This window comes from Chlamydotis macqueenii, chromosome 1, assembly GCF_036417535.1.
Source record: "Chlamydotis macqueenii isolate bChlMac1 chromosome 1, bChlMac1.mat, whole genome shotgun sequence".
Classification (NCBI taxonomy): domain Eukaryota; kingdom Metazoa; phylum Chordata; class Aves; order Otidiformes; family Otididae; genus Chlamydotis; species Chlamydotis macqueenii.
The window spans coordinates 157173730-157192784 of record NC_141556.1 but is presented as its reverse complement, the minus strand read 5'-3'; the positions used below and the strand labels follow the sequence as shown (position 1 = coordinate 157192784).

The 19055-nt window shown below is 46.7% G+C and overlaps 1 protein-coding gene across 1 annotated transcript in view; it reads right to left on the bottom strand.

Annotated features, from left to right (window-relative positions):
• Positions 1 to 18172, bottom strand: part of FGF14 (fibroblast growth factor 14) — a 404862-nt gene extending 386690 nt beyond the window's left edge. Inside the window, exon 1 of the mRNA XM_086770933.1 lies at positions 17584 to 18172. Within this exon, the coding sequence (XP_086627059.1) occupies positions 17584 to 17791 (208 nt within the window). The 5' untranslated portion in view covers positions 17792 to 18172. The remainder of the gene's footprint in view (positions 1 to 17583) is intronic.
• Positions 18173 to 19055: the final 883 nt, after the last annotated feature.

Genomic DNA, 19055 nt, shown 5'->3' with positions numbered 1-19055 from the left:
CGCCAAATGATGAGATATCAGGGCAGTAATACCAAAATTGACCTGTAAATGTTCTTTCAGCTCCTTGTACATCCATCATAAATGTGACTATTTGGCTCCTCTTTAGACATTATCTTCTTAAATCCTCATTACTCTATCGCCAGAAACGGAGCAAAGTAGAGTCGACACAGTTGAAATGGCTGACGGATGGATGATGAAGAAGAATCAAAATAAAGGTCATTTTGTAAGTATTAACAGACTCGTGGTATCCATGAGCCTGGAAGTGCAGGAAGGGAGGGGAATGCACTGTGAATGCTGTCAGCATAGTACATGGAAGTGCAGGAAGGCTCTCTATCATAAAATTAATCATAAAATTAAAACTTTTTTTCACCTCCTGTAGAACAGAAGAACTTTTAGTAATAATAGCCAAAAATTTTGATACCTCAGTCACAAAAAGTTAGTTTTTAGGGACACCTGGGTACCAGTGGATTGACTGGCTTTGTTCTTTCCTCTCCTGACTCCACTCAAGCAAATCCCTCTGCACACAGGCTGGATGCTACAGCGAGCAGGGCTTGCGCTCTCTCTTGAGAAATTTCAGGAGCCTATTCCCTTCCCATCTGTTATTGGAATCCACCCTAATTTGTTCTGAGCAGAGCTCGATCTCAGAAGGGCAGTATTTGCCCCACAGCACCAGAAACTCAAAGTTCAAAATCTCTTCACTCCTAAAGCAAAGGTTTCCTCAATTACGAAACAGATTCACCACGCTGAACCTCATCAGGTGGCGAGGCCACGCGCCACACTCCAAGGATGAGAGTAATTGTCACTACGGCATTGAATGCAGGCACCAAATACTTCCTCTCAACACTGGAGGGAACTGTGGGAGAAAGACCATGAGATCTCTCATGGAGCACAGCAGAGGTTTCCTAGCTCTCAGGCTTTTTAAAGTCCGTCAGGATTTAAAATACATGGAAACATACCGCGCTGCTGAGGCCCCGCAGCGCAGTGAAGGATGTGAACTGACAGGAGCTTTGTATTGTACCCACAGAAGTGGAGAGAGTGGTGAGAAAGCATTGCTCTATGTCCCATCCCCAGGTGGAAATATTTCCCCGATGGGTACTGTAAAGCAGGATTTTCACTCTCCCGCTAACAAATGTGTCTGAAAGGAAGATAGGAAGAGAGGGCTGAAGGAAGAAGGAGGGGAATAAGCAGATGGACTGTAGTAGAAACCATGACACTGGCAAAGTAATTTTCCCATGCCAATGTCCTCTGTGGGCAAAGAAGGGGAAATATGGACTAAAAAAACTCTGTAATGCGATAATATTTACATATTTGAATTAAAATATTGTCTAATCTCTAATTAAGTAACTATGCATCGAGGGGCAAGAGCAGTCCACTCAGTTATCAGCTGTGGAACATAGTGACAAAAATGGGGTCTTATAACAGGACTATGACAGGAAATAAAGGAGCAATGGCTAATTTATGACCTTGAAAATAGTGTGGTAACAGTTTGACCAGTTACGAACAAAACAGAAAAAAAAAGAAGAGAAGAATGCAAAGGTATACTGATGTAAAACAAGCTCCTAAAAATATCTGAGCAATAAAGTTTCAGCTGCATCCTTTTCGTATGAAAGCATCAAATGTGACAAAAGATCTGGCTCCTTTTGAAGTGCAGGTACATCTTAAGCACTCAAAGTACCACACTCCAGGCACTCCAAGTTATTAGCACAAAGACAATTGTTAATGTAGAACTTCTCACCACTAATTTAAACAAATTGCTTGTAATTGGTTCCTATAAACTCCCCAGAAAACATCACTTCACTACCTTGGCCATCTGACTGTCTCAGTGTTCGAAAGGCTTAGGCACTCACAGGGGGTACCGTGAACCCTGGTTTTAGCAACATAGAGCTTTGTGGCTTAACTGCCCTCCTAAGTTAAACTGCACTGAACTTAAAGCAAGAATGTTTACATTTTGTTTTGATAACAGACCTTTATTTCATAATTAGTTGCAGCCCGTTGGGCAGCATCTTACACACTGGCCATTCCACCAGTGCTCTTTCAGAAGCTTTGCAAACTCACCATTATATCTATCCTTAAAAGAACCAGTATTTTAAGTGCTATTCTTTGAGAAGCAATGTTAATATCAACAGATATCACATGCTTCTACACTGACCAGATCACTCTGCACTGGATTAAAAAAAAATAATAATAATAATTTTTTGAGAAGATAATATTCTGTCAAGGACTTAGGATACTGTTGTTGCACATCCCCTTCAGGGATAAAAACATTAGTGCCATGTGTCAGGGGCAAGGAGACTACCAGGTGACCCGCTTAGTAATTTGTATAGTGCAATGTTTGCAGTTTGAACGTTCATTTTCTGGTATTCCTTTTTTAGAAGTATTTTTCAAAAGGATTAGAAATTCCTGCTAACTCAGCCTTTCATTTCATAAATTTGCTTCGAGGTCCTTCATTGAAGACACACTGAGACTTCTGAAATCTATTTGTGTAACCTCCAGCTTGTTCTGGTTTCTGCTGTTGCCTGTACCTAATTGAGTGAAAACAATGAAAAAGACAAGAACTATGGGATTCTGAGAAAAAGCTCAATTCTCTTTAGAGGGAAAACCCAAGAGGACAGCTTCCACATGGGGGGAAACTGTTGTTCTGTTCTCAACCATTCATTTGCTGCTTGTTCAATTTGGTTTCTGTAGACTTAGATTAGTTTCATTATATGTTAATGCCCTTGGATGCAAACTGGGGAAGACATGCTTGTTCCGCAAATTAGTCAGTGTAAGTTAAAAGAGACAAGAAGATGGAGCAGACTGGGTCTGATGCTGTAAGAATTATTCAAGTAATAGCAGGTTAAGCACAGAACCATTTAATCTGTACAAGAAAATTATTGTCTTCCACAGAATCAGGGGCCTCTCTTTCCGGAGACCAAGGAGTGGTGGATTAGCAACAGAGGATTTGAGTATTTAAATTTAGCTAGATTTTAAAAAGCCAAAGCAGTGTGCCAAGGCCAAAAAAAAAATGTTCCCCCTTCTTTTCCTCTAAGGGCAAAGATCACTTCCATCACAAGAATGGTCCCATGCTCTGGCCAGGGAAAGCATGCTCTCTTTTTCCTCACGTAAAACCCTTCTTTGGAGGTCTTTGATGACCTAACCTGACAATGGAGCACTGCAGCGTAAAGCAAACAGCAGGGAACTTCCAGGAAAAGGATTGAAGCTGGTTCTTTCAGGTAGCATGCCAAAAAGAAAGACACTGTAAATGAGGAGAACACCAAAAAACTTCACTTCCCCAGCCTGGAAGGGAGAATGCGGAAAAGATATTTTCACTCTTGGAAACCATCTCAATGCAGTTAGTCTGACACAAGTTGTCTTAATTGCCATGCCATGTGAAAGGCCCAAGACGTGTTACATTAATGTGCTGCTAACCGAAGAAATAGTCTCCAAAACACCTAATAAATTGAGATGTATTTATACCAAAAGCCTTTTACTCCTCTATTGCTAAAAAGACTTTACCAGCCTATAAAGGTTTGACTCAACTTCCTAAGATACAGGGTGGTGTAGAGTGGCTTCAGAAATCCCATTTCTTTGGAACAATCCCAGATGCTGAACACAGCCCCCCTCACTGTGCTTCATTTTAAGGCAACACAAAACTATGTCCCATCATCAGAGCTTTCTACAATTTGCTTTCTTGTAGGCAATGAAAAATTACAAATCTCTGTTCTTGTTAAATGCAACATCCTTCTTAGTCCCAGATTAAGTAATGCGGCTTGGACTTCTTCAGATTTTTAATTTGTAAAGGAACAGATACCTTAAGGGTTTTCAGGGAATTCATGAAAAGAGGAGAATCCCCTGCTTAAATTCAACCTTTTCATATTTAGCATTAAATGCAAGAGTAAATATACCTTTTGCAGTCTCAGAGAAAAGAATCAAGATATTCCAAGTGCTATAAATTAATTTCCCTAAAACTACTTAAAAAAAAAAAAAACTCCAAAAAAAACCAAAAACCCAAACTGCCTTATGATTTATAATGTTCATAAATATAGGCAAAATACAAACCAATATACTGGAGCGTACTGTCAGCCTGTAAACCAGACCCTTTCAATTCACAGACTGTGACCAGATTTAGCCTGCCAAAATATTTAAAGCAGCAATTATCCGTGAAAATGTTTCTTTACTTGTTCTCCTGACAACTATATAGGGGAAGAGAGGGACTGCGGTCATGTGGGGAGAAATATAGACCCATTAATTAAAGGAAGATCAAGAAGCATGTGCAGCAGCCACTCAGGTTGGTGTCCATATAGCTCAGCAAATAAAAGACGGGTGCACAGTAAAACAAGAGGTTACTCTGATGACCAATGGTGTTGACCAGTTTTGTTCCACGTGCCCACTCAAATGAAGGGGTGATCCCGAGTAAGGTCAGCGAGGAGGACAGCAAGAACAAGTCAGTGAAGTGGAAGAAAAAAGGTTTTATTTAGAGACAGAGGAAACCTCCTATCCTTCAGTTCTTCCTTACCCTGAAGCTGCATCTTCTTCTTGTCAGAGAGAGGAGAAAGGGCAAATCCGTTGCTTTCCCTGGCAAGACTGAGCTTCCCTTCCTGTCTGGTTCGCCCTCCTCAGAAATTCATTATGATTCATTCCTTGCAGACTTGTGTCTCTGCTGCTCAGCTGCCAGACTTACTCTGAAGCAGGGAACTCTACTCAATTTCCTCCATCAGCTTTTCACAGTATTAACCCAGAGCCCATGGGAAGCCCCTTTCTAGGTGCTCCTTCCTCAAAAGATTAAGCTGGGATTCATCCCTTCTACCAAAGCTCTAATATCCCCTTTGCCTGGCTGGACTGGTGTCATATGCTGTTACCAGTTCAGATGCATTCCCACATGGAGGGTGGGGGCACAAGTAAATCACAGAATCATAGAATAATTTGGGTTGGAAGGGACCTTTAAAGATCATCTAGTCCAACCCCCCTGCAAGAAGCAAGGACATCTCCAACCAGATCAGGTTGCTCAGAGCCCCATCCAACTCGGCCTTTAATGTTTCCAGGGATGTGGCATCCACCACCTCTCTGGGCAACCTGTTCCAGTGCTCCACCACTCTCATTGTAAAAAAATTCTTCCTTATATCTGGTCTAAATCACCATACAAGCAGAGCTTGCCCTAACTTTGCTCAGTGGTGGTGAAAGGCACTTTCTGATCCTCTTTGGCTGTGCTCATACTGCTAAATAAAAGAAGTGCTAGACCCCTGGTCACTCACACTCGTTCCTTAAGTCCCAGGTGGTTTTGGACCACTTCAGCTAGCCCTCTCTGAGCCAAATCAGCTAGAGAGGGTGGTAACTGCAAGTAATGTGGACATGCGCCAGCCAGAGCCATTTGGACTTGGATCAATCCCTGGCCCTTTTTAATTAAGCAATGTAAATTCAGTCTTAGTTTCCTGAGCAACTAGGAGGAGTTTAAGGTGGGGGAAAGATATCAATGCCAAACTGAAGGTGGACAGTTCTTACTCACAATTCTTACTTACCATCTGTTAATGAGAAGAAGAGACTGTCTCTCCTTTGAAGTTACTTTAGGATCTCCGGTATAAGCTTCTTGATGCAGATTTACAGCGATCTACTGGGTCTGAATGGCACCTAAAATTCTTGGCCTATTATACTGCGGACTTAATAAGCTATTGGAAGAAAAAGGCAAATTAATATTGAACCTGTACTATCTTCCTTCACAGTGCCTAATGCTTGCACGTGTGCAGAAATGCCTTTGAAATCTCCTGATAGAGGCAAAAGCTATTTGCATCCTTCAAGTGTAGTATAGCTCTCTATAGTTTATACCACCCAGGGCATGGTGTCTGATATAAAGATTTTCAAAGCTTAAGATCTGTAGAAGCACATACACTGCATTTTAAGTTGTGTTGTAAATCAATTTTTTTTAAATTTCATTTTGGGAGGGGAGAATAGTACTTTTCGTCTCACCAGTACTTTTCCTCTCACCAGTACTTTTCCTCTCACTGTGCCAACTACACTGATTGCTTCAGTTTAGCTTGAGGGCCACCCTCCTGAGTAGAATCATAGAATCATAGAAGGGATCTTTAAAGGTGACCTAGTCCAACCCCATTGCAAGAAGCAGGGACATCTCCAACAAGATCAGGTTGCTCAGAGCCTCATCCAACCTGGCCTTGAATGTTTCCAGGGATAGGGCATCCACTACCTCTCTGGGCAACCTGTTCCAGCGTTTCACCACCCTCAGTGTAAAAATTTTTTTTCTTATGTCCAGTCTGAATCTACCTCCCTCTGTTTTAAAACCATTACCCCTCGTCCTATCACAACATACCCTGCTAAAGAGTTTCTCCCCGTCTTTCCCGTAGGCCCCCTTGAGGTACTGGAAGGCCTCTATAAGGTCTTCCTGGAGCCTTCTCTTCTCCAGGCTGAACAGCCCCAACTCTCTCAGACTTGCATCCCATCTCCTCTGCAGGTGTTATTAGCCCAGGCAGCTGGAGCAGGCACAGGACTCACTCAACATGCCCACGCAGGTCCAAAGCAGCAAGGGCTGCCAGGCGTGCCCAGCAAGAGGCTCGCAGAGCGTCCCTGCGACAGCCGGCAGGCACGCAGGAGGGACCGGACACTCAGCCTTAGGTCACCCTGGAGGCCACTCCAGAGCTGTGCAAGGACAGCCGGGAGACCTACGAGAGTGTGGGAGCACCTTCATTTATAAAAGCAGAGCAACATTTACAAGGATATCTCACCTTTAGCACGACAGCTATAAATGGAACAAATTGAGAGAAGCTAGACTCTCAAATATAACTCTCTGAGATGTCCTTGGGAAAGAAACACTTCTAGAAATAGATGTTTTCATGAAAATGTCCTTAAATTTCAGATCTATTTGCTCTTCGACTGATAAGTAGCTTAAACAATTTCTAAATTCTGCTTGCCTGTAGAACTCTCTATCACTAACCTTTCTAAATGACTACAGATTCCTTTAATCCCTTTATTATTTACTTTATAATTTCTTTTGTCATTCTGGTTTTTCATCTCCCTCTGAGAATAAGTGGGAGAGAATGCATCCCACGCTATTCATGTATCATCCACACAGCACTTGAAAAAAAATCTCACCTAATGTACTAACATCACATTCTGACTTACTTTTGTTCAAACTTCATCAAGTTCCACCCCCAAATTCTTAACCTATATATATGACTACAAGGACTTAGTATTTATCTTTCCCTCATCTTTCATGTTAAATCTATTAGCAGGCACTCTTTTTGGCAGCCAGCTTAGCCCACAGTCACTCCAACTAGCCAGTGAAAGCCAAGGAAAACAGGCCTCAGCAAACATAACGAACCCTCATGTTGTTGTTTCTCCTGATATTTTATCAAAAGGTTTTAACCTAGTCTGCACAACTTACGCCTTACTTCTGCTTTGGTTACAATGCCCTAAACTGCTGCTTCTGCTTTCATCCTGATGGCAGCCGGCACAACTGGAATGAAATCATTCTGATCCCGCACCTAAGAGGCCATGAAATGGAGTATCCATACAGTTAAACCACCATGATATTCACCTGCATATCCTTAAGTTCAACTATTTTTTCTCATAGACCTTTTTTTTTTCCAACCGAGAGCACCGTATTTACTTAGGTGTCTTGAGGAACCGCTTAGATTATGTTTTCCTCAATGGTGTACAGCAGTGCTCCAAATCAACAGGAGTGATGTTGAAGTGCTAGGAAAGCCAATGTCTTCTAAGATACACTTCCACTGAAAACCTTCAACCAGGAAAGAATATATTCTGTGGCCCACAAATCACAGGACACATCTCCACTTCATGTCACTAATACCCCAGATACATCATCTCTTATAAACTACTAAGTGAAATGAAATGAGCAGAGACGCTAGAACACAAATCACGACTCCGTTCCCACAACCTTGGTTAACATTCCTCCTACCATGAGTAAACCCATTGATTTTACACAGATATGTATTACCTAGGAAACTATAACAGCTTTATTTTTTTCTCTTACACTTTTACAACTCCTCAAACATTATCAGGGTTTAAAGTTCATTTCTAAACCAAAATAAAGTCTCTTTCAAAAAACATGGATCTTCAATGCAAGCACTATATAATGATGTATTTGCTGTAAAACCACCTCATGCTGCTTTTAGGTGCTGTTTTCCACGGAAGAAGAGTCCATGCTACAAGTTTCAAAGGTAAGGGCATTCATCTTTGACATGTTTCAAAACTTTGTGCAAGTAGGCAGAGCTCAACTCTTCAGAACACAGGGATTAATAGCACACACAGTCGCTGGTTTTGCCACAAATGGTCCTGGTCAGCAGGAACCCTACAGCATGTTATTAACCTCTCATACAATAATGCCTCAAAACTAGACTAGCAAAAGCGAACTCCATCAAAGGTGACCAAGGTGAATCAAAGGTGAGCCAGATCCAGACCACAAGTTCACTCCGTCTGTACCCTGCAGGTGGTATGGATATGTGGGACATGTCTTGCATCCACACAGATTTTGCAATTCTCCGGGAACTCTTCAGCAGGGTACCACAGCCACAGGCTTCAAGGAGGTACATAGAACCCATGTGAGCCAGCAAAGCCAGGACTTGGAACCAGTTCCCTACCAGGTCAAGTAAGAATTGCTCAGCAATGTTATCCAGAAATCTTTCCTGGAAGCTGAGGAGTCCTGCTTTACAGCAGAATCCCACATAAAGCATTTTATCCTCCAGCAAGTAATATCCTCAAAGCAAATGAAAGGGATAACATTTGTTCTTAGGTCTTCTGAATCCTCTTGCTGATTTTACTGTCTCTTCCCAATCAATCACAGTTGCTTTACTGCCTCTGCATTTATGTACTTCTGCTCCTGTTCTGCTACTGTAAATTAGCAGAAAGTGGGAAACCAATCATTCATGCAGCTCATGCCCAATAAAACAAAGGATAGTCCATCATAAATATCTATTACATCAGTAATAACCTGTACAGTCATTTTGCTCACTGCCACTAGCTAATTATTCAAAGTGGTGGAGAGGACTGAAGGACTATCTGAAAGAAATATAATTAAGGGCTAATTTTCCTCAGAGACCCTAACCCAAAGTAAAAAGGTGAGATGCCTGCACAAGCAGCAGGTGAAAGAACTGAGAGAGATGTGAGAGGCTATAATGGAGGCAACAGTGTTTAGGATGGGTCAAGGTCATATTCACTGAGATAAAATAAGTCTGAGTATAGCCAGGAGACTAGCAAATACTGGTACTGAAAATCCGTATAACCCCAGTTTTTGAGGCAGAAGTCTCCTTCACATGAGGACAAACATAAAGAAAAAAAAATATTTGTACTGGCAAGGGGCTAGGAGGAAATTGGGGGGCCCAAGGCTTGGGCCTGGGGGGCCCAAGGCTTTACAAATTTTAATCCACCTGCTAACACCACTTAAAAACACGGATTTTAGTGAAAGCTGAAAGAGTCCAAGCCACAAAATTGCACCTGGGTTTTAGATAGACTGAAGTCAATTCACATCTGAGATCTTGGGCTGATCTCCTATTGGGATAATCTGCCTAAATCACATTTAGGTTCAGTTTCTCAGGGACTATTTGTAGTCTGGGTATCGACTTGCAATTTCTAGTTGCAAGAAAATCAGAACTGTAAAGTGTTTTTTCATATCCTGAGCACTATGAATTAACAATCATTACTATTAATTTAACCCTTATTAAGATATTCCTGATAGGATACTCCATTTTATAAGATACTGCTGTACTAATGTTTTCACTGCTTTTTTTTTCAGCATTTCCCTAGTCTATATTTTTTCCATATCTTTTTTTTCTATATTTTCCAGGTAGCTCGTGTTCCTCTCATTCAATGTCAGTAAATGTAACTGTATTAGCAATGAGTGATAAGTTTAGACACTACTGGGCAATAGTAATGCTCCGTAACGTGCTTCTCTAATGAGAAGCATGAAGTGGGAACTGATTAATCTGGACGTTTTGTTTAAATGTAGCAGGTCATGCTTAGAAATACCTTTACTGAAAGAGTAACAAGTCTGTCAAACTTGCCTTCTTTAAATTAATATTTTCGGCTCAAACCTCATTAAAGGGCAATGAAATTCCTGTATATTTTCTTTGATAGCACTGCTGAGAACCAAGAGATTTATATGTAAACAGAAGTCTTTGCTTTTATATGCAAGCTCTCTCTCCTATTCAAACCATTCAACACTGGTATAAAATTCTCGGTTTTGGTCACACTAGAGATTAATTCTTTAAAAGCTTGTTCAAGGTACCAATATCCTGCTTCTTCCCTCAAGAGAAAGGACTTTTTGAAAACATGGCTTTTGCAAGAGATACTTCCTTATCCCATAGGCCTAGAAAATCCATAGGAATGAGCTCCTTTTAGCTGGACAAAAGCAGAGGCAACCTGCCAATGCAGGACTCCCAACTCCTCATAACCCTACAGTTTTGTGAGCTTCTACTCTGTGGTGAAACTGCGGGCAACCCTCTGCGCATGCTCATGCCCACAACCAGAAACCTCCAGTCATTTCAGGAGGGCCACGGAGGCAAGATCCCCATGCAAAGGGATGTGTCAGCTGCTGTCTCCTCTGTCCTCAAAAGCCAGAGACATCCTGTATCCTCAGCAAAGGCAAGTTATACTGTCCAGGGACTGAGACGGTAGAAACACTGAGTGTTTTCTGACAGTTCAAGGAAGGAGAAGGCACCATGAAGGAAGTGTCCTTCACCTTACAGATGAGATACTCATCCCTGACAAGCTCCTTGTAATTGGTAAACACAAACAGGGAGAAGGGATAGCAGTGTTCGCTTCTGGTTTTCAACAGAAGGACCAAGGAGTACCCACTGAAAGTACAAACCCCTCCACGCCCTTTCCACACAGCACATAGCTATGTGGAGCTCACTCCCACACAAAGTTTTTGATGCCCAAAACCAGAAATGCTGTTTGACAAGTAAAGCTATGTAGCTCCTTCAGAGGCTACTGCATGCCATCAGGCTTCAGGAGGTCCAGTGACAGCCGAAAACTGAGAGGGTAGATTAGGGGAAGGACTAAAACTAGATTTGCCCCGTGTCTTGTGTTTTTCTTACACCACCTAATGCCCAGAGCTGGAGACAGAACATGTTCACAAGCTGAGACGCAAGCCCCGTACATTCTGTATCCTCACTGTGTTCTCATCTTTCCAGATGACAAAGCTGCACCAAAAAAAACATGGATGACATGATGGATTTTCAGGGAATGACAAAGTCTATTCCCCTATCAGCTCAGTGAAATACGATTCTTTCTGGAATCTCCTTAAAACAAATTTTTCATAGAGGATTACAGCTTATTTGCATCACTGTCTGAGAGCAAAAGCCAAAACAATTCCAATGGAATTGAAATGCTTAACCTTGGTTCGATTCTACTGTCTGATGGGACCAGGTTAATTTCAGTGCCACAAAAATTACTAAGCCAAGTAATTTCCAAGATACTGCCTTCTGTATGCAAAAGTTCAACCACCTCAGTGCAATTCCTCATGCTGTTTCCAGTTAAAAGTAAAATAAGCAGGTGTCAGAGCGAAAATACAAAATACGGACATTAAAATTACACCATCAATTTCTGCTAGCAACCGCGTGCCATTTTTTGTCATTTGAGCCACACAACCATCCAATACTAAGTCTCAAACTATTAAAATGTTGATTTTGCTCAACACTGTGTGTTACCTAAACTAGTGCATTGAATTTTACTGCAGAAGCTGTCATTATTCTGACTTGTGCATTGAATTTTACTACAGATATTATTATTGACTTCTCAGTGCTGTCTCATCAGCAACTATTTACTTTCCTCGCTACTATTTAACCTGAGTGCTTCTAACAGTGTATGCTACAGATATGACAAACCTGCCTTCTATTTACCCATTAAAAGCCTTTCACTTAATGATTTTCAAGGTTTTACCCTTAAAAAGATCCTCTTCAAAGTCAGCGTGCTCCTGATTTGAAGAACAACTTTTTTAGTTGCTCACACACTTTACCTTTGCAGCACAGTATGTTAAGAAGTATACGTCACTTACGTACGTTTTGCTCACTGTGAGTTCAGTCCATCCCAGTGCCAAAACCCATCAGTTCCCTTTGCAATTGTAATTTTCAGTCCTTCTGAGTGGCCCAGAACCTCTAAGGATCCACTTCAAGCACACGATAAATAATTTTCTTAACATCTAGCCTAAAGATGAATATACTCCCTTGAGCGCTTCATCACATGGTCTCCAATAAAAAATATTTTCTTCCCAGTTGCTTTCTTTGTTCTGACAGTTGACACACTGTGCAAGAAGTGGGCTCTTTCTGAACTAAATATGGCCCCCATCCTGCAAAGTTTATTTCCTACTGTATGCAGACTTTCTGTACAGCGGTGAGGAGCTCTCAGCTACATTAATTGTACATCAAGCCTTGTGCTACACCAACAGCAATTTTTTCACAACAGAGACTGCAAAAAAATTTATGATCCTTCAATGTTTCAAACTCAGTAAGTTGTTCAGTAAACTAGTAATTTGTCTTTGTAAAGCTATCATTCACTGAAATGTGAAAAGCAAACAAGAGGACCGACAGCACGCTTGTGCGATGTTCAGACATCGCCCGTGATTTTTAACAACCAGGAAACCAAGGCAGAGGGAAGTAACCATGTGTCCAAAATCACAAAAGCCTCCTGAAACCGAATTAGGTACAGAAACAAACCACCGCCCCTGAAGTAAGAAGACCACCCTGGACTGAACGACACCTGCCCCAGTAGGACTAGGTGCTCGCGGGCACGTTTGGCAAATGTCTGTAAAAAGTCAGTTGGGTTTAATTCACACACAACCACTTCATTTATCCACCTTCTAGACTCACAGCGTTTCACTCTATGTGTTGAACAATTCTACAAGAACCTCAGTAGTGGCCCCAGCAACTACAGAACACCACCCCGGAGTCCGTGTGACGCCCTGCTTCCCATTTCTTTAGTTTTACAAAGTCCTCCTGAAAAATTGGCTTCCAGTTTCAAGCAATTCTCTCCTCTCCAGATTATGTTTTTACAGGCCTTTAACTGGACAGAAAATCTTTGCAAAAAGACAAATTCTGAATGTCTAAATTACTCCTTATCTAAATTTGAAGTCAATAGGAATTTTAGCTCAAAATTAATATTGTTAACATAATCGGAGCAGGTAAGTAAAATAAACATCCAACTCAAATGAAAGCTGCATACACATAAATATTTAAACCAATGATATCTGTAAACACATTTTTCGTATTTTCCCTAAGACATCTTTTGTATATTTGAATTCATTTATAAATGGCCTGTCATTAGCAGGCATTGAACTAGGTGCAAGCTTTTTATCACAGTAGGGAGATGCATGAGCAGGCATTAATTTCACCCCTTAACAAGTAGAATATGCAATTAAATTTGATCGAGAATAATTAAATTTGTGTAAATTCAGAAAATGTATTCCATAGAGGACAAAACTTCAGTAGGTGAGGTAGATGTAAATAGGCAATTTTACATTTGAGAGACAGAAACACACCGTGGCTCAATTTAGCAGTACAGGAATTACGGTAGTGAGGCAACCAGAGCTGCTTTTCAGACCTACGTGACAGAAACTTCAAGGACCTCATCCTGCAGCTCTTACTTAGGCAAACACTCTTTGTCTTGCAGGAGGAGGTTTGTTTTCTGTCAGTAAGGAAGGCAGCGGCAGGGCCCAAATTACTTAGAATTCAGATAAAGACACACACTATATATTTTATGGGCAGAACCCAAGTTTCCGCTCCAAACAGATCCAGTCTCCCGTGGCTCTGCTTAGAAACTTTTCCAAAATGATAAGCAACCATGAAAGAACAGTCTGATGATTTTACGGAGAAGGGGTTTAACAAGGGACTATGCAGCCACCCCAGTTCAGCCACAATCCACATTTCAGAGGCTCTTCTTTTTAAATAGGTTTTGTGTTTGAGATTGATATGGGATTGATACCAACAGAAACCAAATTCCTCTATCAGCAACATATTTATAGTAATGCCAATTTCCATCTACTCTTCTGTCAACAGCCTGAGTTGGAGAGATGCCTCTTCTTGGAGGTAAATGGAGAGGAAACCTGATCCATCCTCTGCCTGCCGGGCTGCCACCGGGAGGGAAGCCTGACAGCAATTCCTGCCACGGGGGCATCCAATACTCTGGCCAACAAACTCATCTCCCACGGGCACCCTAACAGCTGTCATCTGGTTAAAAAAAAAAATCTATTCACTTCCTGGATCTGCTTCAAAAAACACCCAGAGGTACTCTCCTTCCCCATTTCCTCTCAAGTCCCAAATCTTTCCCACCCAATGTGCCCAGTTTAGAGCCCCGGAGGAAGCCACCAGGATGGCATCTCATCATTAGGAGCCCTGGCTCAGGCCTTACAGTTTTGAGCAACTTTTAATTCTCTGTGAGGAAAAAAGTCTCTTTTGTCTCACACTTTGTGAGGTCCTCCCCATGCGTATGACGAGTCAGGAGGGCAGAGTGAGACGGGAATAATTACAAAAGCAAGTGAAGCCCAGGGAACCTAACGCATTGCAAATATTTTCATGCTGGATAGGATACTGAAGGTACATGGGGCTTCGTTACTTTTTGTAGTGATAAACTTAGGAAAACTCTAAAAAAAAATTCAATCGGTGCAAGCAAAGTCACACATACTGCTTCTCAAAGTTTTTCTCCTTACGAAGAAGTATGAAGAGGTAAACAGTTGTAGCAAACGAAAGGCAGCTCCTCTTTCCAGGATCTCCAATTTGAAACAAAGTGTTTCCAGCCAGCTGCGTTTCTACGAGGGATAAACCAAAGCCTCCTGGCGCAACCCTGCCAGAGATTCGCCCGCACCCCACCGGACACTCCATCCCTCCCCTCCCTCGGTCTGCTGGGTGCTGGTGACCCCGTCGGGGCCAGCCGGAGCCCCGAGGGTGCCGGGGGAGCCCCGGCAGGAGGTCACGGCAGGGAGGGGAGAGCTGCGGCCAGCGGTGCAGGGGAAACACAAAGCAGGGAACATCTGGAACCGAGCCACCCAGTCCCGTTTCTGAAAAAAAAAGACCAGCTGTTGAAAGGGACAAAAAAAAAAAAAAAAAAGAGTGCACCAGGCCGAAAATAACGAAATAAACTGAAATTACGGGCAGCGCTAGCTGCCTAACCTGCTCGGGTTTCTGCACGGCTGGAGCAGCAACAGCTGCTCGCTCGTGTGGTGCCTTTTGAGACCGAAGAGTCCGGTCTCTCCTGAAAAGTTCAGCGGGCAAAAGGGGGCCGGGGGAGGGACGAGAGATGGGGGGCAGCCGGTAGCGGAGCCGCTGGCAGCGGGGGAGCCCCACGGCCCAGGGCGGGCGCCGGGCGGGGCAGGGCACCGCGGCACCGGATCCCTGCTCTCCGAAAGCAGCCGAGGGGGGTTGGATCTGCCCCCTCCCCCGGCAATTCAGCCGCAGTTGAGCGGGGATGGGCTGTCAGGACGGGGCTCTGCGGCTCTGCTGGGCTCGGCGTCCCGGCGGGAGCAGCGAGCGCGGCCGGGGCCGATGGGGGCGGCAACGGCAAGCCCCAGCCCTCTCTCCCCCTCTCCCCTCCTAGGTTTCTGACACACCCCCCCCCCCCCACCCCCTTAGTCCGCCCCACTTGCTCAGACTGGCTGCCCCCTCCCGCCCCCTGGGCCGACTCAGCCCATCTGCCACCAAAACCCACTCGTCCGACAACAGCCTCCTCCCAGCAAGGAAAGGACACGGGCCTTTCGCGCGGAGGGGGAGTGTGTTATATGCCTCCCCCCCAAGTAGGCAAACTGAAGGTCTAGAGACCACCCCCACCCCTCGGCACCCTTCCTCGAGGGCATCCTCTCGAGGGCATCCTCTGTCGCCCAGGCGCTAGAGTCGCCCCAGACCCCAGGGGGGTGGGGGGTGGGAGGCGGTGGCAGGGGGGGCAAGCAGGGCCCCGCCGAGGCTCCGCTCTACCCCCGCGGTCACGGCCCGGGCAGGGGGAGAGGGGCCGTTCCCAGGGGCTGCGAGAAGGTGACTGGCTGCCTCATCCCTCCCCAGGGTGGGGGGGTGGGGGCTGGGGAGGCACAGGGTTTGGAAGTTGCCCCCGGCCGGCGGGAGGCGGCTCGCTGCAGGGCCGAGGAGCGAGTGAAGCGAAGGGCACTTTGCGGGAGGGTGAGCGCAGCCTCCGGCGGGGCATCTCGGCCTCTGCTGTGCCGAGAATGGGCTGCTCTGTGCTGCAGCGGCGGGGAAGAAAGGGACGAGACGAGCCGGGGGGATGGGGAGAAGAAAAAATCCCCCGAGGTGCCCACCACGACTCTCTCCACCGGGCAAAGCAGGAGCTGGCATCCCGGACTGCCGGGGGAAGGGGGGGGGGGGGGGCGGGCTGCCCAGGGCCGCTGCTTGTTGATGTTGGGGGTGTCAGAGAGGCGAGGAGAGCCGGTGATCTACTACACTGCAGTGCCCGCGTCAGGAGCCTCCTGCTCGGGAGCTGCCACTGCAGGGCAGCCGGCACACACGCATACACACGCACACACACACGCACACGGCATCCCTCCCCTGGCAGCCCGGGCTCCGCTGGCCTCTCGCCTCCCCAGGCGGACCGGAGCCCGGAGGGTAGGCGGGGAGGAGGGCCGGTATTTCTCCTAAAAAGCTCGCTGCTCCGAGCATTCCTCCTCTCGCAGCTCGGCCGCCCCGAGCAAGAGGGATGCAACAGCATCCCCCCTCATGACCAGCCCCCCTCATCACCATCCCGCACCACCGGGACCAGGCGGCCCGGAGCACCTGCATTTGCGTTTCTTATGTAATGCACCGCAAGTTTCCCCCCTCGGAGCCCGGCTGAACCGGACGGAGCGGCGGGCAGAGAGGAAGAGGGAGGCAGGGACACCGGGTAGAGGGGGCACCCCGGCAGGGAGAGGCTGAGGGGGTAGGCGGCCTCCCAGGGGCTGCTGCCGCCGCTTGGCATCGCTGGCTGGGCTGCCGGCTGGGCATAAGCCCCAAGAAAGTGTCCACCCTCTCTCCTCACCCCGTCTCCACCTCCCCGGCCTTGAGCGCCGAGGGGGAGAGAAGTGGGAGAGTGATAGCGGGGAGCCCCCAGGCCGAGGGCAGGGGGTGTCGGGTTTGATTTCAGGGAGGCGGGTGGGTGGATGGGTGGGTGTGTGTGGAGGGGGGGACACACACATATCGCAAGCTCATCAGAAAGTGCTGTGCAGGACCGGAGCCGCGGCTCGCTCGCTCACCGCAGGCAGGGCCGGCTCGCACCAGCACGGGAGACTCGGGCTCCTCTTCCCAAAACTGACTGGGGGTGTGCAAGGGGGGCTCGCACGGGGATGGGAAGGAAGGGGGGCTCTACCGGCTTCTCCTCAAAAAAAAAGGGTAGCGATATAAAAGTTTCCTCTTTGGAAATAGCACATAGAAACTAGGAGACGCAAGCTGGGCTAGGGTCGCCTTTGATTTTTTTTTTTCTTTTCCGTGGTGACAGTGGCTGAAGCTAATCCAAACCGCTCCTTGCTTATTCATACACGTATGCACATGCATGTCCGTGCTGGCCTCCTTCTATTTCCCCCTTCTCCCCTCAGCAGGATTGCAGATCTACCTCGGCGAGCAACAAGACAGGATAGCATAAAAGAAAAACAACGCAGTGCAATGGATTGCTTACCAGTTTGGTTCTTGTTTTTCTTAAGACTCTTGCCACAAAGACACTGCAGCATATGCGATCCTTTGCTGAAAATGTTCCAAAGAAACCACATTGATTTGGGCGAAAAGCAATCCAGCAGCTTATACACCCTGAGAAAGAAGAGATCCTTGTGGTTGCATAATAATAAATTGAGACCAGTTCTCCTGAAGAGGGGCACCAGTTTTATCATAGGAAAAAAAAATTGATTATATTCCGATCTTCTCCCAGTTTTTTTTCCTCACGTGGTGTATTTCTTTGAGACTTTTCAACGGATGCTTTTTCTCAGCCAGGCTGGACGGTTATTCCCCCCCCCTAGATCAACACCGGATTATAACCAAAAGCATGGAGAGAAAAATAAAAGAAACCCCCCCTCTCTCTTTTTTTTTTTTCCTCAGCACGAAGCCAAACGAAAAGTAAGGTGGCGAAATCCCAGCCGAGGCCAAAACCTCATCGGAGACACCGGCGGAAGGCGGAAGAAAGATCCCCGGGGAGACCACCATAGCCCGGCACTTGGCTGCTAGGAGGATGGGTGGATCCGCAGAACAAAAGCCACGGCAGGATCCATCCCTACTGAGCGGCTGCCATTCCGCAGCCCCGCGGCGGGAGAAGCGCACCGCCACCGCCCGCCGGAGCCCGGCTGAGGCGCAGGCAACCGGCTGCCGCCCGCGGGCGCGGACCCCGCCCGCCGCCCACCGCCGCCGCCGCCGCCCCGCGCCGCCCGCCCTCGCTCGCCTCCCGGCCCCGGCTGCCGCTGTCGCCCCGCACCGCCCCGCTGCAGGAGGCAGGGGCACACCCCCACCTCCCTCCCAACCAACACCTCCCCGCGCCGCCGCAGCCCGGACGCCCAGTCGCCGGCGGGCGCCGGGGGAGGAGGAGCCGCCGAGCCCCGCCGGCCCCGGTCGCCGTCACCCACCCACGTGCGGCCCGGCCCGGCCCGGCCCGGCCCGGCACCGCTCGCGGGGAGGGCAGGGGGGATGCCCCAAAACTGCCCCGAAGCTGCCCCGCGGGGCAAAGCGCCGCAGGCCGCGCAGCAGGGACCCCTGCGCCGTCTCCCCCAGCCGTGATGTGTCCTGGCCCCCAAAAGCTGGCCCTCCCCTGAGGCTGGCTTTTGCCCCTCTCGGTCAGGCCATGGCTCCGTGAACACAAACGCCCAAGGCAGCCGTGGGTGGGTCGCATAGGTCAACTTGAAAAACGGTGTTTCGGGATGCTGTCCCTGCTGGCCTCCTACCTAAAAAGTGGTTGGGGGGTTGCCCCAGCCGAGGCGAGCACCATATTAGGGTGATACCACGCATGGCGGAGTCCTGGGCCATGACTGGGGTTCCCAAGCACCGCAAATCCCTTCAGAGGCCATGCTAAAATAGCCCCACCAAGCACCTGCTGTTCAGCCAAGCACCTCTCCACTCACTGCTCTCCACGCTCCCACCCAGGAGTGCTGCCCCTTTCCTCAACCTCCC